The sequence below is a fragment of the Barbatula barbatula genome, assembly GCF_947034865.1.
Source record: "Barbatula barbatula genome assembly, chromosome: 17".
NCBI classification, from domain to species: domain Eukaryota; kingdom Metazoa; phylum Chordata; class Actinopteri; order Cypriniformes; family Nemacheilidae; genus Barbatula; species Barbatula barbatula.
In genome coordinates, this window is record NC_136780.1 from 12,149,582 (window position 1) to 12,172,332 (window position 22,751).

The window sequence follows — 22,751 nt, forward strand, 5'->3', positions numbered from 1 at the left end:
ATCTGTTATCTAAATTAATTAATCAGAATTTGCAACAATATGTGGGTGCAGGTGACAAAAATAAATGTTTAGAATATAGCAGAAGATATCCTCTCTCCTCACTGGAACAGGAAAACAGAAAATCAATGAAACGTGGATTTCTGTAAAAAAAAGTTGAAAGCTCTTTCAAAATCTGTCTTGTATTTTCACTGTAGACTGCTTGTGTGTGAGTGTGTTGTGTCTGACTCACACACACCGCAGCACTTGCCATTACAAAAACGCACTCAGCCCGGCACAGAATGTCCACGCTCAGTGTTTACTCAAGGTCTCCTGAATCGCCCACACTATTTCATGATCTGAAATACTATGTCTAATCATTCAATGAGTACTCTAGGAATTTGTGTTGGCGGAGCTCCCATCAATTCAGGATTCTAATTTAAAATGTATATTTTTTATTAAAATTGTTATATTAATTGTCCACTTTTCTTCATTTTCTTTTATATATTAATAATGTTGGAATGGAACTTTTGATCTTGGAGATATTGTGAGTTGCAAAGTCTGCAATTAAAACTCAGATGTTACAATACCTATGTGCATTTAAAAACATTCCAAATATTATTAATAGTAAGTCAACAGATATCTGCTTTGTTTCTACTTCTCATATTCATTTATAAGGTTGACACTTAAAACAATCTTTTTTCACCCCAAAAGAAAAAATATGTGATTTTTTATTCGCCCTCTTGCCATTTCAAATCTGTTTATGACCCTTTCTTTTGTGGAACATAAAAGAAGATATTTGATAAAGTGGTTCGGGATGACATGAATACATTTTCATTTTTGGCTGAATTATCCCTTTTAAGTGTATTAAGGTCAAATTTACCCCGGAAATATTTTGTCCCACATGAATGTTTCCAAAAATATAAATATAGCTGCTTCCAAATCTGAGACAAAAAGTTAACAATTTGTTAATGATAATCTGCATTAATGAGGGACTTTTTACATTTTACCCGTCCTTCGTATTCGCTTTAAGGAAAAAACTTTATTTTTTAATAAATGCTGTTTAACCAGACGGTTTTAGAAATGACACAGCCTACTACGCTACTATTATATAAATAAACGCCTGGTTGACCAGCTCGTTCGACAAAGTGGGACAGTTCCCCGCTTTGTGTTCGTTTGGGTTATCTGAAATGCTGCACTTCCTGGATCCGATGCGCACCCGGTCCCACCGCGCAAGGGACGCCGCTCAAATCTATCCAGCCTCGTGGGTCAGGTAGTCAGCTTCATATATCAAATTACAGCGATCGCGCACAGTCCGGTTCTCCTCGTTGAGAGGCGTCTTGCTCGGGGCATCGCACCGAGCGTCGAGCTCATTCTAACAGGTGGTAAGCGGTTTCAGGTGGAGCTCAAAGGGAGGTGTGCAGTTCATCTCGCCGAGCCTCCGTAGCTGCATCTGCCCGACCAGTGCATGAGCTTCAACGAACGCCAAAACGGACTCGCTCGGATATCCTATATTTATTAAAGCAGCATCGTTTGTGTTTTATTCAAGCTGTACGCTTTTAGCTTGCAGTATAGGGACAGTTACTCTCAATTAGCCTGCAGCTCCAGCATACAGGTGGGCGAAAGCCGTTTCTAGGACTGCCCACTCTTTCAGTTCCTCAATAGGGGAGACGCGGGACTGTCATTTTTGTTGTCATCCTTTGGGACAGAGGAAACGGCTCGGGCTCAGTTAACAGGTGCTAGAATAGAGAAATACGGTGGCGTTAAGACGCGTGCGGCACGCTGTTTGGGCACATTTGAATAACATTTATATTGACCGCCGTGGCACATTTGGGTCTGTATTCCTATCTCTCGCGCAAAAATAGCCTTTTCGAAGCCTCTTTCGTTTCGAAAGGAGGTTGTTTTGAAAGAGACAAGGCTATGTCGAGCAAAAAACGAACGAATTTAACGAAAAGGAGCCGAAGCCCCGCGGTGTCCGAAGGCGAAATGTTTGGGGATTTTCAAGAGTGGTGCCTCCGCACTTACGGCGACTCCGGCAAGACAAAGACGGTCACCCGGCGAAAATACAACAAAATTCTCCAGACCCTTTTGCAGAACGACGACCCGGAGGGCGTCTATGTCGACAGCAGCCACATCAACGCCAAATTCAAGTTCTGGGTGAAATCCAAAGGGTTCCAGGTGGGAAGCACTGACGGCGAGCAGAACGAGAACGGGGCAGCTGACAGACCGGTCCTGTACGTCCCCATCAAAGCAACGGTTAGTATGGGCGCTTTCTTCCTCGATCTGCGCTTCTCGCACCAAGACGCGCGTAACAGCGCGCAGTATTTGCCTATGCAAATCCTATGAAAGCCACGCGCAAAATAGCGCACATGTTCGCAGGTGAATCACAATAAGCTTTATTTTACTAGTTGAGGTCTTCACCTAGGCTACAGGTCTCCGGTAACCACTTGTTCGTGTGTCAGTGTAATAGGTAAATGTGGGGCAAGGCTTTTGGAAAACCAAGATGTCTCAGTTACGGACAATCGTTAGATCCACCGTCAGCCTGCTTAAAAGTATCGTTTTCATCCAATTTAAACGAATTTAACTATATGCGCTTGTTCTCTTTCATGCCTGCATTGGTTTGACCCTCAGTCGTGTATCGAATACATCATTTTGTGAGTTTTGTATTGTGGGGAGTTTAGTTGGAAATTGGAAAAAGTGTCAAACGAGTACATGTATTACCCAAACCACAACCTTGGGTCGACAAAACATTGGACCCAGTATGATAATATTCCCAACACATCCTGGGACAAAAAACCCTCTCAGGCAATAGCAGCAAATGATGCTGCGCCATATGGCTTTGCCCATTTTACCATATCACGACTTACTCTAAAAAGAAATGATATTTGTAACTATGCATTTCAATCGCATTTTATAGCAATTACTTATATAACCTCATTCCAATCCTTTTCTTAGTCGAAGAGTTCAGGTTTCTAAGCTGTTGACTTTCTTCTAATAATTGACTTAACCCAAACACACCTGCCGATTCGGTTCACCTGTGTAGCTTAGTCAGACAATATGGTGGTGTGTGGTATTATTGGTGAGAAGCAGGCTAGAAACGTATGTACTAGAATATAAAAGCAATCGAGGGAGTGAGGGAGGTAGACGGGGTGAGCGGGTCAGCTCTCACCAGCACAAGTGAAATAATGAGGATACCACATAAAGATTCACAACAACCGTACTGATAAAGGAATCTAAAGTTGAAGTGGATTTGTCCTCTGTTCTCTGTGTACCCTGATAATGAAGAGGCTGCCCCAGATTTGTACTATTCCAAAATTATTTCTCTGTCTCTCTCTCTCTCTCTCTCCCTCCCTCGCTCTTGGGTTGAAACGTTTTGGGTCAAACCTTATGGTTTAGAGGGTTTCCTCGTCTGAATTCTGAAGTCATTCAAATGTTTTACCTCAATATACTGCCTATACTGTGAATTAATCCTTATGAAACTTATTGTTAAAATGTAAATGTGAAGTCATTTCTCTGGTACTCTTGAATAGTTTTTTTTTACATTTGTAATTTCGACGTCAGACATAATTTAATTTAGGCTTATGTTTGATGTCTGCACTTTTATTATAGATTATCCCAAAGTCTCTATCATGAGGCGGAAAATCTTTCAGTAATGGGGTCTATTATTTACTTCTCATTTGTGTGTGTACAGAAGTAGTGTGATGTCAAGAGTTAATTGATCAGCGACGCGGTAATAAAATAATCACTGTACTCTTAAAATGACTGACATACTGTATTCTCTAAGACGCCTGGTGTATTACTCATCAAAAGTCACAGCTCGAAATATTGTGAATACAGCAGCCATCAGGTGTGGATCATCCTCATCTGATTCATTTGACCTTAATCTGTACTTCATAATGCACAAAAAGCGTACGACAGTTACGTGGGAATGAAGGGATCGGATCGATTAGGTAAAGAGGGGGAGAGATAAAAGATCATTATAATAAAAGAAAGAGCAGATTTTTTCATATGTGGCAGAAGGAGGAAGAAGCACCACGATCAGATTGAGCTGGAGAAAGCGAAGGGGATTTTTTGGGGGCTGAGAAAGAGACAGAAAGAAATGATGTTGGGAGTGAGAGAAGGGCTGAGGAAACAGTCACAGTTATCACATGCAGTTGACACCAGCGTCTGTGGACACTATTAATAGCTTCCAACGTTCTTCTCTTTCCTCTTCTCACTCTCTATCTCTCTCTCTCTCTCTCTCTCTCTCTCTCTCTCTCTCTCTCTCTCTCTCCGTGCAACTGTTGCAGAATAGACTGGTTTTCTCTTTGGCATGTTGTGTCTTGAAGCTAGCAGATTAGGGTTTTATGGCATGAGGGTCAAGAAAGTCAGAATTTTGGAGAGGATCAAACAAACCAACTTTGTTGGTGGGGAGTAGGCGGGGCTTGCGTTTTTTAAAGTACCGATGGTTTTCTCCTCACAGTACTGAAAGGAACAGTGTGCCTGTGTAATAGAATTGCACACCTTCCAGCCAATCAGAATCAAGTATTAAGACTGCCATTGATATAGACCGTTTCATCTGACGTGCACACCCAGATGTCTTGCCAATGTCTAATAATAACTATTTATATTTTATTTAATTTAAGTTTAAGATATGTTTTGGCACAGTTTCAGGGCACTTAGAGGACATATTTAATTTATGTCATTTTGTATAATTATTTTATTGTATAATCATTGTATCAGATTTTGTTTTATGTACATTTTATTAAATATTATTAATTTATTCAATATTGTTAATTTATTAAATGGGTCCTGTAGTTTCTTTGCATTTAAAGAAACCGTATGGAATATTGATATCTAGCGGTTGAGCTCGGTATCGCAGTTTAAATGCAAAGTATAAAAGAGGCAAGTTTAGCCAAGTAGTTCTTCTCGGTTTCTTTTGCTTGTTATCAGGACTAATCTACAGTCTCTCGAATGTAACCACCGGAAGTTGCGAACCAATGTGTCCACGTATGCCCGCATGCGCTTTGAGTTTGTTTTGTTGCTTTTAAGTCAAATGAACTCAGTATTATTAATAGTAATACCACGATATATATCAGTGTCCATATATATTGTGACATCCCTACTGTAGTGTTATCCTAAGGGCAAAAATCTGTATTTTACATTCATAGTTTTTGGGGAAAAGAAACTGTTCACCACTACTTACACAGCATGTGTGTAAAAAGGTAAAATGTTTTGTGGCATAAACACTTTAAATGTTCACTTTTTATATAACCAAAATGCTAAGTAAGAATATCCAAACATAGAATGTAGAATGTATTTTTGTGACTAGAAGCAAGAGCATGCGCTCTCTGCCATTTGGTTCTGTGAGTTAAAGCAAGATGTTTAGCTCAATTGGAAACACAAATGAAAAAAACATGGCAATACAGTTTGAAACCACAATATTATTGAGATTTTTATTCTGCCCATTCCTCATACAGACATTTACTTTCATTGACCACCAACTCTGTCGGTTCTCATCTGGCCACCTAGGGGCCTATTTATCAGTCCATTCATCTCAGAGCCCTAAAGGAGCCTCAGATGCTGAAGCGAATTATTCTGTATCACCCTCTCCTCAGCACACAATGGGTGGAAGTGTTTGAGGTCAACAGTGTGCAGGTGAAGACAAGAGATCATGGGTGTGCTTCTGTCGGTTGTCAACACTGTTGACATCATCGAGTGGCACACTCTTGCAGTCGCAGTTGAGGGGGTTTTCAGCGTGTCTGAACAGTCACTCGGCCGTGACATGTTTACCACTAGTACAGATCCAGTTGACATGTCTTGTGTCATATTGTATCATTTAGTTACACATATGAGAGGATGATGTGATAGTTTGAGTTTATTTAGCAAAAAGGGACAATTTAACCTAAAATAAAACTAAATGATTCACCTTCATGACTTTTTCTTCTGTCGAACAGTAAAGAAGATATTTTGAGAAATGTCTCTGTGGTTTTGTGTCCATATAAGGGAAATCAATGGGGACCTGTGTTGTTTGGTTATCAACATTCTTCCAAATATTTTCTTTTGTGTTCTGCAGAAGATAAAAAGTCATACAGGTCTTGAACGACCTGAGGGTGATCAAATGATGCCAGAATTTTCACTTTTGGGTGAAGCCAAGATACCTTTCTCATGTTGTGGACACTAAAGGTGAACTACGTATTCCCAACACCCCCTTCCCCTCAAGTCGCTGTTTCGCAGGGCTCGAATATCTCTTACACACACAACGCAGGTCTAGGTAAGCAGCTGGTAAGATTAGTGTCTGTTTGTTGTATGAGAAAACAGATTGGTTAATCATTCAGAATAAGAAAAACGTGGATTAGAAGAACATCTAAATGTGGTGTGAGTCGACAGGGTCTCCCGGTTTATTCTCCAGAAACAAGAAAACCAGAGAAACCATCTCTCTTTCGCTGTTCTCTCCACTTTCCCTCGGATTACCTCTCTCCTCCTGACCCCCCTCTGCTAGTTGATCAGCTGTATGTTACTCCTGCAGTAATGGTGGTCCTGAGTGTTTAGACTTACAGGAGTACATACACGGCGGGTGGCAGGCACAGAAAAGGATAAAAACGAGGAATGCTTTGGGACAGAGAGGTTCGTCTGATGGGTGCAAAGGGATGTTTCTTGGCCGGTTAGTGGTCAGTTTTCTCTCTAGTACAGTATGCAGACACAGTGTTCTCTTCTCTATGGTGCTTAATTTTAAGTGGCTATGGGTGACTGTAGTGAAAAATAGAGCAAATTGGATTTTATACGGTTTCTGAGGAAAGTGTCTGAGTGTTGCTTCTCTGTGCTGCCAAATTATTGGATGTCGTGGTGGTTGCAAAAAGGTTTGAGTGTTTTTTTAGCACCTTGCTTTATGGTTGCATGAGCGTTGCTTGCTGGCAAAAGTGATCGTTATCAAAAAACATTTCTTTTCTCGATATACGGGAAGGTTTTTCATGTTTATCACACATTTATTTATAATGTTTATAATCAACATTTACCTTGCGTTTCAGAGATGTTTTTGTTTTACCTTTTTTATTAATTGTTTAGTTTTAATGATAATTTTTGTTACATTTGCGTTCTACTATTTGGCATATTTGTTATTTATTAGTTTCTTATGATAAATAATTTAATACATTTTATTAATTATTTTTATTATTTATTCGTTTTCATTACTTATTGTTTTATATACAGTATTGTTAATCATTTTAGTGCCTCAGCTTTGTTGCTAAGGCATTATTTCCAATTTTCAACTCGTTTATGTTTTTCAAATAATAATAAAATAATTTTAATAAAATAATAATCGTTAACTATAAATAACATTGTTTTGTTTAGCGTTGTGTATTTATTTTTTCACTGAGCTTGTCGTAATACATTCTAAATATTGCATGTATTCTTACTTAAAATGAGATCAAATCAAGCCTAAATGAAAATTCTAACATTTGAATATAATGTAACTTCGGGATGTTTGTCATACAATGCCCTTAAAACACAGTGACAAACCATTTAAATTGTATAAAAATATATAAAAGAAATTATATAACCAACATATATTTTACATTAGAAAAGGAAAGCATCATCACAACTTCTGAAAGTAAACAACCATGATTTACTGTTGCATTAAACAAATCTGACATTTTGTAAACAGACTGTGACGCGGATTGTTGATTGACTTGAGTCAGAGTGCGCTTTCATGCACATACACACATATCCCAACTAACATCTGCGTGCCACATAAACACTAAACTATCCGCGTTGACCTAAAACTTTGACCATACATAACTTTTGGAAGAATTAAATAGCTCATTTATCGCAAACCATCGCGATATGCAGATTGCGATATTTCGATATATTGCACAGCACTAGTTTAAGGACGGAGAATGTGCTCTGAAAGAAAGGAAGATACAGAGATTAGATCTGAGCCTAACGTCACACTCTTATCGTAGTGGAACTAATTGATTTTAGTAAAGTTGGTGTGAAGCCACTTTTGATATCTGCAAATAGATTGACTCATCCTGAATATTCATGAGGTCCACACGTAAGGCGTTTTCACAAAAAACTAGCTTTTGGTTAAGTGAACGGTCTATAATTTGTCCTCCACAGGAGACCAGCCGGTATCAACGTTTTATAGATTCAACAGAGAAGACAGATGCAGGAGTAAACGAGCGATTATTTATGAATTAGAGAAAAGGGGAACTGTCGTTCCACTGCCCTGGAAGTCTAACAAAACACACACACACACACACAGCTGGAGGCAGTTAATGACAGGCCAAAATGATTAGTTTCATTTATCACCCGTGAACAGAGAAATGGAATAAGTCTAATTTTCCTGTTAACTAGAAAGAGATTAATGTTACGAGACAGTACAGAAACTTTGTCTGCCGAGGCGCAGAGCGATTAGAAATGACTGAAATAACCATGCAGTGATGGCGTAAGCAGAGGCGGTTCTTGAGTTAGTGAATATTCAGATGTTAGCCCAGACTTTATAAAGAACACTGGAATCCTGTAAGGAAGAAAAGTCACAGATGAGATGCATCTGTCTTCTCATCGAATAGCCTTCCTGATATTATTCGAGGATCAGACACACTTGCCCAATTTAAATCTAGATTAAAAACGCATCTTTTCAGCCAAGCATTCACTTAATGCAAAATATGCTAAATAAACCACCAGGAGATGCTGACATTAGATATTATTTACTAAACTAATTGGATTTATTGTATAAAACACCATGTTGTGTGTTTGACCCTTTCTTGGGTTTTTCGTTTTTCCCCTGTAAAGCTGCTTTGGAACAATGCAAATTGTGAAAAGCGCTTTATAAATAAAATTGAATTGAAATTAAAATGTCTTAAAAGTCATCTCGGATATATCTCAGCGACCCAGAAATAATGTCTCCATTAGAGTTTCAGAAGAGATCACAACAATGGCACAGACTGAGCTCAGATTGGCCACGGCTGAAATTTAAAGCAGACATTATTGAAGACTTCTATATGTAACCATACATATCTCCACTCGAATTGACCCAAATCTAAAATATAATGCCTATATAATCTTAATTCATTTTACACCTCCATACTCTTCATGTCTATGTTTATCCTAAGACTACACTGATGCTTAAATGAAACAAAACTAACTTTAAATCTCCTTCTCTATCAAAGAGCAACATCTAAACAATAAAAATGTCTTTTGTGGCCTGAACGTAACTTCCAGTACACATCTGTAGGGTCTAGAGTCCCTGTTAATTATTTCTGACTAGCAAAATACAATACATGTAATACAATACAATATAAGTTACACGACCCATTCAACAAATTGTTTATTTAATCAAATTAATATACAATAGAATTCAACAAAGTGTTTATTTAATACAATGATTATACGATGAAATAGTAATATAAACAAATATGAATATAAATGAAATAGAATATAAATGGTTATATTATTAGCCACTAGCCAGACCAATTCACAAACACAGACCGGATGTTAACTTCAGGCCAGGCGCGCTTGTCCAATGAAATCGTCTATTCAACACAGTACTGTTCTTTACACCCTTTTTTCGTGTGAGTCAGCACAACGTTTTTTGTGTCACCCCAGCATGACTTTCAATGTAATGTATTTTAATATGCGATATCTTTCGTATGTATAAAATAAATATATATCAAGGCAATCTGATGGGAATTCATACCTATTTTACAAGGTGTCTCATTTGTGTGAGTTCCTTCATCCTACGATTTCATTGGTATGTTTTGTTCTGATTTGAGCTTAGGGGAGGGGTTAGGGGAGCCATTTACCGTTGTTTTGACACCTCGCGAAACTCTCGTTTTTAGCAAGGTTTGCCTTTTCAGATGTGATTTTAGGTTTCTGGGAGAAGTAAGGTGTTGGTTAGCCACATCCGCATATATGTACGACTTCTTTTAAAACCAGGTTATAAAAATATACGCAGTCTGTGTAAAGAAAGACGTGCTGAGCGACATAAAAAAGGTTGTGCTCACTTACATTAAAAATTGTGATATCCGTGTCCATGAACACGAATTAATAGTTTCAAAATTTCGTGTCTATGCCACTAACTCCCTTGAGACTGGGTTGATATATTATATATATTTTACGCACTGACTATTGGTGAACAAAAGTAAAAGGTAAGACTTCTGTGAATCTGTTAACACCTCGTTTTTAAAATATCTTTTTAGGGACAGTTTTTGCCTTTTATTGAAGAGAACAGTATATTAAGAAAGGACAGGAAAGTATTGAGTGAAGAGGGAGAACGGGAGCACCAAATGACCACAAGGTGGGATTCGAACTCGGGTCGCTGTATGCGCATTGGCACCACATCGGAGCACTAGACTATTGACTTCGATGTTAATGCTTCTTTTAATTATCCAAGCGAACACTATCACCGGCTAATGCCGATAGTCTAAAACATCCTGATATCTCTTCTACACAGCTGCATCCCTAGTCCGGATGCTAACACACACAGTCACTCACTTATCTTCATTTCCACTGTCAGCATCACACACACACACACACACACACACACACAGTACAGCGGCTGTAGGACAGGCTGTGAGGTGAATGAGTGGCTGGCGTGTTCTGGTTTCCCTGAATGCCCGCGGTTGCCATGGTGAAAAGTCTCTATGCTCTACAGCAGGATAAATTAACAATGTTTTAATTGGCTCCCAGCTACGAGTTAAAGTGTGTGTTATCTTTTTAGCTGTCATTTGCACCCTATTACCATACACTCTGCATATCTATTCATTCAGGTGGGGGTGTGTTAGGGTTCCTATAAATCCTGATAGAGCGACGTAACCTCAACTGTGTGTCCAATCCTATTTCCACTCTTCAAATCCAACGGACTGATTAACTGTGCCTTTTTCTAGCACACACACATACAACGCTCAGCCCTTTAGAGGTAATATGGCCAAAACATATCACGCTTGGGAACTCCGAGTACCTCACCAATAGAATGCCCAGCACTCCGGCGAGCAAACTAATCACACGCTTTATCTGGAAAAAACAAGCGAAGGACGGGGAGAAATGAAGAGGAGAGAGCAGACAAAGAGGAAGAGAAGGAAAGGTACTGAAAAGTTGAGGGAGGGTGAACAGCCTTCAGGGATTGAGAGAGGGCAGATCAAGAGTCAGTAGCTTTGTTCTAAAACCTTTTTTCTCTGAGGTTGCTCTTTTAAACCTCTGGAGACTCTGGAAATCTCAGTTATGTTTCTTTTATGTGTTACATTTGTGATGTGCTTTCTAAAATTATCCATAGAAATTGATACAAAGAAATGATTTTCAGCATACGAAGGTTCATTAGAACGGTCATCATAGTGGAAAAAGTTTGTACTAGTATAAGCATTATTTCCTTTTTAAATCAATACAGCAATGACAAATGACCTAAAATACTTTACAGATATTTATTCCAATTTCAAGCAATATATGCAGCACATATGGTAGATATTTGTCATTTGGAAAAATGTGTATGCATGACAAAAAGCATATGCTTTAAGTGCAATGTCGGATAACATTTCAAATACACTTGAATTTGAATGTCAGATGATCACTTGACCTTATTTCCATATTTGAAATATGATTGTATCGAGTTATTATATTTTTATAGATTATATATTTTTTAGTAAACATGAAAAAAGAGGTCCCACAGACTCAAACATCACACAAGGGTTAAGAAACGACAAACGTTTTTCTATGGCATCGCTGCGAAGAATCAACCTCACAGGATGCATGGGAATTCTTAACTGTTTAAGACTAATGAATATGAATGCGTATGATGTAAATCACACAAAAATGTACAATTATTAGAAAAAAGCAGTACCGAAGCACCTCCCCTAAACATAACCATCCCTAGCGTGTCGCAGATATTAAAACATACAAATTCAAATAATATTTTACAAATTTGTATGAAGTACAATAGTTACGAGTTCTTGTGAAATTTGAAGTTTGGTGATGATGTTGTGATGCCATAATGTTTTTTACAAATATTGGAAAAATAGTCTATAAGCCAAACATTAGTGTACATTCTTTAAATGTCCAGCGTATGAAATTTAGTGACCTCTAGCTGTGAGGTTGTGAATTGCAACCAACGGCTCAATCCACCCCTCCAATTCGAAGCACCATGGAGGCTGACATGAACTAAGATGTCGTCAAACTTTGACCACAAAGAGAAGACACATGCAATGCTGCTTTAGAATTTGGCTAAATAGAAAATTTTGCAGGCAGTAAAATTAAGTTGCCTACCTTTCAGAACAACCTTTGCGTCAAGAGCTCGGCTATGATGCCTAGAAATGCTGGCTCCTCAGGCAGCTCATTAGGTTTTGGAACAGAGCAAGTGTGCATATGTGTATTGGCTCCCTCAGGCTCTCTTGTCAGCCTGCACAAGTCAGTGCGAACACACACAGGCTCCATCATTTAGCCATCAGTTTGTTTATCTTCGCAGCCATTTGCCAAGATTAGCCCATAAACTGTGACCGCCTGTCACAATTAGCACTGACCCAGTCAAGCTCTTTCCACTCCCACTCGATCCTGTTCATCTCTCTGTTAAACTGTCAGGATGGAGTCCCTGCGTTGCTTGTTTGCTATGTGTTTGTCTGTCCTCCGGGTGTGCCAAGAAGTACTTGTCCCGGAGAGGTACAAACCCTTTGTTGAGAATTAAGACCCCATGTGCTACTCGGTTTGGGCGTTTTATTTCAGTAACGTAATTGTTTGTTTTGGAATCAGCAGGCTTTCTGCCCTCCTCATAGTCACTGATCTTGACATTTGAGGCAGGTATTGGTATTTTGTAAATATTGGCGATTTTATAGTAGGAATGTGCAAAACAAAAAAAGTTTTTACCAACTAGTCAGTGAGTTGCCTAAACAAATCAAATTAAAATGCAATTGCAGTTGCAGTAAATAAAAAGATTTAGTAGATTACAATAGTTGACCATCAAGACCCATCCCTATAGATATCGTTTGTTGCGAAGTTTGTATAACGTTTGTCAGGATGAGATGGGGATTGGAGGTCTGTCTTTTCCTTTCGGCTGAGCACACACGCCTGAAGGACTTCAGCCCGCCGCCGCACTCTTTCCCTCATTTCCAGAGAGGCGGAGAAGTGGGGGAGCCGCTGCCATCGTTGCCGCTCCCGCTTCAACCCAGCTTGTCTCCTAGCAACAGGGCTGTTTGGTCCGGGACCAGGCAGCGGAAGGAGGAGAAACAGAGTAGCAAAAGGAGCAAGTGTTGAGAGAGAGATTAAAAGGGGAAGTGGGAAAGCTGTAATTATCTGGTGCTACTGCAGGAGCGAGAGCCTGGAAGTGTAGAGAAGAGGGAGAGAGTGATGTGCTGGGTTAGAGGTGCAGAGGGAGGGATGGAGAGAAAGTACGAGGCTTTGAAAAGCAGCAGTAGCCGTCGTTCTGGGGTGGAAATTGAATAAAGGAATGATTCTGGTCATTTCTTTCCTCTTTTTTTTTTGTTGGTGTAGGGCTGTGGATAAAACCGAAGGCTGTCTTGGTGTCCGTATGGGTTTTTACTGTAAAGGTGTTCTTTAGGTGTTTAATGGTTGTGATGGATACTTTTCAGTTAAAATGTTCTGAAAGATTGCAAAAGTGCAGCTTTTAATTGTTTCAACTGTAAAAATCTGCCAGATGAAGGACTCTTATGTAGAAAGGGTGTTATGTAAACATTGACATTTGCAGTCAAAACTTGAAATATAAACTCTCAGGGAATGTATTTATTATCAATATATTTAACCATCTGTTTATATTTTATTATTACACGGCTCGTTGGAATGCTCCATTCTGATTGGTCAGTTGCGACATTTGCAGGTTCGTTATTCCCTGATAACAACCTCTAAAACTAATAACACACAGTAACCCGGATGCAGCGAATCAGTTAAACAGGTTTTGTTTTATATAATCTTTAAAAATCTTTACAAATGATTAAACCAAATAGTTTGTGACACAAGTTAACAGCTCTTTCTCACGGAAGGTCAGCCTTCGGTATAAATGAGCTAATAAAATATTTCAAATTCACATTTCATGTCCAGTTTTTTCCCATGTCGCACATAGCCGTATAATAAGTGGGATAATGTACAAGCAGCCGGCTGTTATCGCAAAAGAAGCCCGCTTAGCGCCGAGCCCCGATCACACCATAGTGGCTTATATCTGCGATAACAACTGGCTGCCTGTACATGATCCCTTATTAAACCTCTGTTGACAGAGACCGGATATCAGAAAATGATCGGTCCAATGAATGGATGAGTTTTCTATTTAAAGAAGATAAATATATGTGCATTGTATATGTTTTTGTACATACTTTGTAGGATTTCTGTGAATTAAAATACACAAACCAGAGGCAATAACACCCAACAAAAGGAGAAGGGAAAACTCTCTATAGAACATAAAATAGGTACAATATGTTCATTTTCATGTGTTCATTTATGAGGTATATGTACTGTTACGGATGTGACAATTTTGAAAGTTACACCAAAGAATATGATTTAAAAGTCCTTCAAAAAGTTTAAGAGAGACCTCACATGGGTATTTTAACCACCAAATATTGAAATCTGAGCTATCAGTAAAAACTGAAGTATACATTTATTTTTTAAGGTTTAATTCATTTTCGCTCTAATAAAGTTATGCTAAAAATTTTATCAAATATCTGTATTTGCAGTTTTACTTTATGAATGTGAAGTTGAGCTCAATAATCTCTCCAGAACACCAACACAAGATGCCATATTGCAGTGGCACAAAGAAAATGCTAATGCCTGACTGTGTGTGTGTGTGTGTGTGTGTGTGTGTGTGTGTCTGTGTGAGCAGGCACATAACAGGACAGCCCTGGTTTCACCCTCAAAGGGTTCGGTGACTTTGACCCTGTGCAGGCACTGGGGGAAGGGGATCTTTCTCTATCCTGTCCGTTCTGCCTTTAGGTGCACCCTGTGTGTGTACGTATGGGCACACTGGCGAGTGTGCGTGCACGCCTGAGTGTCCTGTCTTCTACGCCTGAAGGTGCTGTGCTGACCCCCTCCCTCCCGTGTCCCACATTGGCGCGTGTGGTTGGGCTGCTGCTGTCACACACGCTATCGTCCCAGGCCTCTGATGTGCCCTGCAACTCTGAGAAAGGGGGGGGCATGGAGGGCAGGGCAGCATCTTGCTACAGCGGCACAAATCTCGAATAAACGCACACATGTTGGCGAAGCCTGGCACACGTGTCCTATCTTCTGAAGTTAATGGTGTCCAGCATTATATATGCACTTTGATTAGTTTTTTTGTGTACTGTATATGTGCTCGATTGCTGTCTTTGATGCCATTAATGTTTGTGAAACATCTCCTGCTGCGTTTTTAAGATGCTTCTGAAATGCCACTTGACACCTGCATTAGGTTCCATTCCGATGCGCTGCATACGGCTGCCAATATGGCAATTTGCAGGTGGATTTGTATTCAAGTTATCATTAAACCAGAGAGTTAGTGAGACACAGATTTGCTTGTGCACCATGTCCCTTGCTGCCATGGTAACCTCCGTGGCCCTGTACCGGGTGCTGGAGGGGTCTGAGTGGGGGATGTGATGGAGCCGAAGACCCGGGGATGGAGGAGAGCATCACTGGATGTGACACAGGCACAGCGTGGAGCGGCTGCGATCTCAAACCGGCATGAAAGGAAAGATGAGAGTTCGCTCGCTCGCCGGCCGCTTCCGCTGTAACTTTGACCGGGAGGCTCTGTGCGTGTCACATGACCCCTCTGCCCAGCAAACCTACCCAAGAGGCCAGCTGCGGTTACCATGGTAACCAGGTTGGTCGTCCGGAGGGAGTGGGAAGCTGACTCCCCAAACTGTGGTTACACCTGACGCTTGGTGCAAAAAAGCATGAAATGACTTTTGTAAAAGCACATCAATAAAGATTCAGAATGGTATTCTTTATATGAATGTAGTGTTTAATCTTAAAAATATTTGTTTTTTTGGTTATGCCTCTTTGAGGCTTAATTTTGGTACCATGATGACAATAACATTATAAAGTATTTGTCATTATTAGAGTGTTTCGATTAGCCATCTGCTGTGATCCCTCTCCATGGGTCTCCTCCAGTGCTCTTCATGAGGGAGAACTGAGAGTCTCTACAGAATTCTACATTCGGCGCTCTTAAAAGTTCCTCTGAGACTGAGCTTTTCTCATTTCTCCATAATTAACAGCTGTACAGCCATTCACAGCACTGAGGAGTTTATCCTCCGTTTCAGGTATACAAGGTTTGATTATATTATAGAATACTTCAATAGACAGACAGTCTGATCATCCAAATCGCAGTTAAGCTCAGCATTCGTTTTAATGACCAAACAATGCTTTAAGTTTGATTTTTCTTATATTATTTTCTATTAAAAACATACTGCATTCAATCTGAATGGATTTAATATGTGTGTTTGTAACAAAGACATTTATACAGGTTTTGAACAATTGGGGGGGGGTGAAGTATCCCTTTTGAGCCAGGAGTATGTTTGTGTGTACCAGTCTTAAACTAAGTGATATTATGCAGGTGATCCATGTATGTGGGTGTATATTTCTATTTATGGCAAATCTAAATCAAGTTCTCTTTTAATGTGTTTAATTGCAGTGTGTGGATGGAGGGTCAGGACAAGAGAGCTCATCTCTGAAGAGAGTCGCTGTGGTGGAGGATTTCTATGACATCATCTATGCCATGCATGTGGAGATCAGCGCTGATCCGGCCAAATCACCCAAGCACGCCGGGCAGAAGAAAACATATAAAGCTGTGAGTTAAGAGAAAAACTTAATGTTTCTGTTTCTTGTCTATGACAATTGTCCTAGAGTTCCTGTAGCTCACTTGGTAGAGCATGGTGCTAGCAACGGAAAGGTCGGGGATTCGACCCCAATTAACAGACATACTGATAAAAGACACGTATACACTAGATGCAATGTAAGTCGCTTTGGATAAAAGCGTCTGCCAAATTCATGGATGTAAATGTCGGTTATATTTGGGCAGCTAGGGTGCCAGAAAAAAAACTTGTGAAAACATATAATTTTATGTTACACATTTATGTCGCACCCAACTTCTATGTTTGCAGTTTATTTCTGTTATTTAGCATTGTTACTGAATTTCAAAGATATGTAAAATTCTGTAAAATAAAACTGTAACATTCTGTAAATTTACAGTTTTTTACAGTGAGGAGCATTGTGGCCATTTGTTTTTTCATTCATTCATTCTTTCTTTCTTCATCCATTTGTTTTTATATAAACCTTTGTTCTTTTAGACATCTGTTCTTTCTTGTGTTTGATCTTTCTTTTTTCTCTCTTTCTTTGTCACCATCACACATGAGATTGAATTCATATTTAGCTGGTTTAATTAGTTCTGTACAATGCATTTTTAGAAGTCTGTATCACACACGGCTGTCATGGAAACATGGGATGTGAGAGTGATACAGGCGGCTCTCACCTGCAGCATGTTTTTTGTGCACCAGTCCAAAGCTGCTGCCCTCTTTTGGACAGTTACGAGAATGTCCCTTTTCTCCTCACAATCCATTAATGTATCACATGAGATGTTTCCCATAAGTCCATAAATGACCTCGATCCACCTTTTAGTTTTGTTACATGAATAATTTGTGTGTTTTAGTTTTCAACACGCATACATTGTCGAATGTTCTTCACCCGCATGACAGCTGTTGGTCTATGAGGTAAGGGCACAGCTTTTCTCTGGGCATCAGGATTTGCGTGTGTGCTACTGTCAGGTTCTCTTGTAGGCTCTTGAAAGGTGTAAGCTCAATTTTTGGCAGTTATACAGGTTCTGCAGTGGGGTTTGTGTGTTTAGTTCCACTCCTGCCTCTGTAGCGCACACACACACATTTGTGCTGCACCCTCCAGCTGTGGTGCCAAGACCGCCCATGCTTGTTTGTTTGAGCCTCACGAGAGAATGGAAAGACATAAGGGAGTTACAATGTGGGGGTTTGCTGTCTCTCCTTTTCTCTCTTTGTCCGGTTTAGTGGCAGGAGGGTGGATGAGAGACAAAATAGGTATATCGGGAGAACGAATAAATTACAGATAGAAAGAATATAGAATGATATCAACCTGGAGAAGAAGTAATAGCTTTTTGAATAAAGAGATCGAAATTGGTAATTGGGTTTATAGTAGCAGTGAGAAGGATTTGTTTGTTTATAATGATGTGCAAATTACAAATAAACACTCTAGTATCTGGTAAATAACATTGTGAGTGTTAGTGTATATTAATAACACTGTTACGAGTGTCAAAGATAATGTGTGCTCTGGCAAAAATTTTATTTTACAGGATTTTTTATATTTGAGTTCTTAAATTACAGAAATGATCTGCAAATGTACAAGTTTGGTGTAAAATAACGTGAAAAACTAGCAATTCTACTTTCCAAAAATTGTGTTTTTCCTAGCGCCCCAGCTGCCGGAATATAATAGTTTTTTTTACAGGATTCTTTTACAGTGTGTATGTTTTTTGTAACTATTTTTCATTGAGTGAAGTGGTGTTTTCATTCATGTTTTTATTAATGCGATTAAAGCCTGCAAACAGTTAGTTTTGCTATGGAAAAGAATTATGAACATTATGAATTTGATGTTGATATGATGTTTATTAATAAGAACAGCAGAGGAGAATGTCCTACAAAAGGGAATAAATCAATTATTTTATGCAACTATACGTACCGAGTTTATGCAAAAAAGTGGCCCAAATTGGATGAAATGTTCAAAAAGGAAAAAACTAAATGAAAATTCTGTCATCATCTACTCACCCTCTTGTCATTTCAAATTTGTATGACTTACATTTGTATGACTTAAATTTCTATAGAAGATATTTTGACAAATAACCAAACTATGAGGGTAACATTGAAATGAAATGTACCGCCGTTGTTCGATTACCAACATTCTTCAAAATATCTTCTTTTGTGTTCTGCAGAAGAAAGAAAGTCATAATGGTTTGAAATGACAAGGGTTGGCAAATGATGAAAGCAAATGATTTTCATTTTCGGGTGAACTATCCCTTCCCTGTTTGTGGATTTAATAAACCCTGAGAATTTAAAACTGTGTGTGTTTGTGTGTCAGATAGCAGAGACGTACGCGTTCCTGCCCAGAGAGGCAGTGACCCGTTTTCTGATGAGCTGTGGAGAATGTCAGAAGAGGATGCACATCAGCCCCAGCGGTGCAGAGTTCAAAGGTATCACACACGTACTACGACCAGGCCTAGACGTGATTTAGCGGTGACCGATTTTGCCAAGCAGGACGTGTTCCTGAATCAGCATCCCAGTAACATGCTTATCAACTGGATTTCATGGTTAGGGGTGGGCTTAGAGCTTCTTCGGGTTTTAGAGGGGTTTTATGGTTGGGCTAGGATTGTTCCAGGTACAGAGTTTACTCGATTGAGGGTTGTCTTTATATAGAGATTTTCAGACTTAAAGTCATGATTTTATAGAAATTCACAGAGCCATTGAGCCTAAATGCATTCATCATCATACATATTCATATTTAGAATGCATCATTAGACAACTCTCTTTGTCTTTGTTAGGAGAAGCCCCTCTCGTCCCCTTTGTCCCCTGCTACCCTGTAACAAGGCACTACCCCCCCCCAACTGCGTGCAAGCCTGAAGCTAATGAAACCCCCTCTAGCCACACCTCCCACACACACACACACACACACACACACACACATTCGAACAGTGTCTGATTAGGCTGTACTCACCAGAGTGTCCTGCTAGCCTCCATACACACTGCAATTAGCCCAATTACAGGCCTTTTAACAAAGAAAATGCCTCTGAAACCAGATTATTTCTACAGAGAAAGAAAGAGAGGGATTGTGGGTGGAATCCATTGGGGGAGGAATTTGATTGGGAGATTTTCACTGGGACAGGGAAATGAGTAGGAAAAATGTGCTCTTTGTTGTCATTCCTGCAAGGCTAAGATCACAGGTGGTTCGCAAAAACCAAAAACAATGGTTCGAAGGATCCTAGGGATTTACAGGATTCATGTCTAACTGAAAGTGTCTTGAATGCACCATAAGCTGCTTTGCATAAAAGCGCTTTCCAAATGCATAAATGTGAAATGGACTGTGCAGTAGAGTCGGAGTATCAACCCAGGGAAAAATGGGACTGAAAGTTGCACAAATTTCCTAAATATTTAGATAAACGCCACCATAAAAATGTCCTCAGTTTTATTTATGGTGTCGCAATTTCTTTTTCATTCTTTTAGGCTAATGTAGAAATTAGAGGTGTCACAGTATACTGATATTGACAATAATTTAGCCGATGCTTTTATCCAAAGCGACTTTACGGTGCATTATAGCTATACTTTTCTTATTGGTATTTTGTGATTTGTTGTCCAAAACAGGAGGAAAAACTGAATGAACAAAATTAAAGATGAATTTGATTGGTAGCATTATTTGTCCATAAAATATATATAGATATCATGACAATATCAACAGAAATAATTTTTAGCCACAATAACAGTGAAGTGATAATCTGATATCATGACATCCCTAGTAGAAATGGTATTTGTGCCTGTATTCAGTTTTTCATATGCAGGTTTTGTTGAAAGTTTAGTGTAGTAGCTACTGTTTTATCAAAAATAATTGGACTGTTAATATCGTGCAATCTGAGTCTTGTCAGAAGCTCCAACTGTACAGTAACATTGGAAAGCATTATAATCTCACACAGACAAATGATCAGAAATCATTCAAATAAAACGTGTTGTGACACAATGTTCATTGTGTTATGAATTATCGTCCGTGCATTATTAACTGCTATTTCTTATTATATTAAATTTGATTACATATTATAGAGTGTGAGATCATTTACATTAATGGATTCATTTTAAGTGTGGATCATCACCAATGAATGACACACTGTGTTTTATATAGCCTACAGGTAAATAAAAAAATGCCCTCAGACAGGTAAACTCGTGTTGATAAAAAAGTGAATTTGTGACACACATAATATTGCCCTGAAAAATCGTGCTTACTGCAAGGTAAAAAGAGAGAGAGAGAGAGAGAGAGAGAGAGAACGTCTCGCAGGTCTGAACTGTCAAAGCGTTGTGTCAACGTTGGGCTTAGGTTGGGTGTTGTTCATAAAGAGTGCAGTTAATTGGCTTCTTGCTCATGGGGTGCTGGGATCTCCCCATCCTCCCGCTCTTCTCAGCTCCAGCAGCCCGTACAAAAGTTCAGAGATTAATTATTAAAAGTTATTAATTACTGTTCACTCACTCGATATATTTAATTGACACTCAGGCTGCCCTCGACATGAGCTTTTTATCCACGTATCTTTGCTACTATGCAGGTTAATGCATGTTCATATACAGAAAAGGATTATTAGTCGCACATGTTGAGGATGTGGCAAAGTCACTTATTATTATCATTCTGTAATTGACGCTTTGCCTGTAAACTTTTGTCTATACATTCTCTATATTTAGTTTTATTTGCTTTCTGCCTTATTGCCTTGCCGTGAACCAAACAATGCAGCTGTAGCACGGTTGACTTGATAAGAGAAAAAAAAAAGATTGTGCTCAGCCTAAATGTTGTAGTCTTCTGTTCTGTTAATTTAAGTGATGAGATCCTGAAGGAATATTACAGTTTGTTGAGGTAAATTCATGTGAAATGAGAAAATGAGGCTGATCAATAAACAGCAAACAGCTCATCCATTACTGACAGACTTTGTGTGTTTGTGTATCAGCGTGTAATGGGCTGCTTCATGGCTCTTTTAACTCAAAGCTGATCAGATCCATAACTTGCCAAAAGTGCCATCACACTTCTGATGTCTAAAATGAAATTTTATGGAAAATGATTCGCAAGTGTATGTGTTTGGGCTGCTGAAATGTCTAAGCTTTTCAGGATACTTACTGTAGGTAGACAAAGAACATGAGTCTTTGTGTGTTCTTTGAGGTGTGTATGTGTGCATCTGTTACACGCAGATACAATTTCACACACTGGCAAATTAAGCGGCAAATCTATCATCATTATTTTCACCGTCAGGATCATTATCAACAGGATCTCTTCAAACATTGTAAATTGTTTTTCACGCGACTCACGAAAACATTACAGAGGCTTCCAATGTCAAAATAACAACGTGGGGGGTTTGACACTGTATAGATTTTTCTGTGAATGTTTTGTAATTCGCACATTATAGCATCCGAATTAGGCCTTTGTTTGCCAATGTTAATTGGATAAAGAGAGGAGTGTTCACAGAAAACTCTGGGGTAGACACTGCCCTCTTGTGACGTCTCAGAGAAATCATATCTCTAAGGGGTTATTTTGTATATCTATCACCATAACACAGTGTCTATATAAGCTGTCATCTCATATTTGTAAATCTTTTCTCAGAGAACAATCAACCAACCCATCTGCCCGCCGACCTCATCGACTACAATATGCCCCTCACGACAACCTACCTGAAACAGAAGAAACTGCAATGCATGAACAGCAACAAGCAGGTACAGCACAGACATTCTTATCAGACAACATCCCCTATACATTCATACCACATACATCAAGTCGGCAGAAAGCCGTCTCATTTCATTCCATCCAGATGGCGCAGAAAACACTGTGGGCGTCGTGCATGACTCCCAGTAGGTGCTGTACTTTGGTTTGCATGTAAAGAACCGAGACTTTTTTAAATGAAAAAAAAATGTAAATGGAGAGAATTGTGCAAGACTAAGGAAGGTATATTAGCGAGTTTAAGCGTAAACTCGTGGTAACAAGCAGTATGAACGGTGCCACACTGGTCACTCATGAGTGGGTGGGGTGGAGTGGAGGGATCCGCTATAATTCTCTTCTCATTAAGACGTGTTCTGTGCAGCTGGCTAATT

The 22,751-nt window shown here is 39.3% G+C and overlaps 1 protein-coding gene across 1 annotated transcript in view; it reads left to right on the top strand.

The window, feature by feature from the left end:
* The first annotated feature begins 1,114 nt into the window (after positions 1-1,114).
* The window catches only part of nol4lb (nucleolar protein 4-like b), a 71,938-nt gene continuing 50,301 nt past the window's right edge, over positions 1,115-22,751 (top strand). Inside the window, exons 1-4 of the mRNA XM_079478822.1 lie at positions 1,115-2,232; positions 16,544-16,699; positions 19,006-19,117; positions 22,267-22,376. Coding sequence (XP_079334948.1) covers positions 1,897-2,232; positions 16,544-16,699; positions 19,006-19,117; positions 22,267-22,376 — 714 coding nt within the window. The 5' untranslated portion in view covers positions 1,115-1,896. The remainder of the gene's footprint in view (positions 2,233-16,543; positions 16,700-19,005; positions 19,118-22,266; positions 22,377-22,751) is intronic.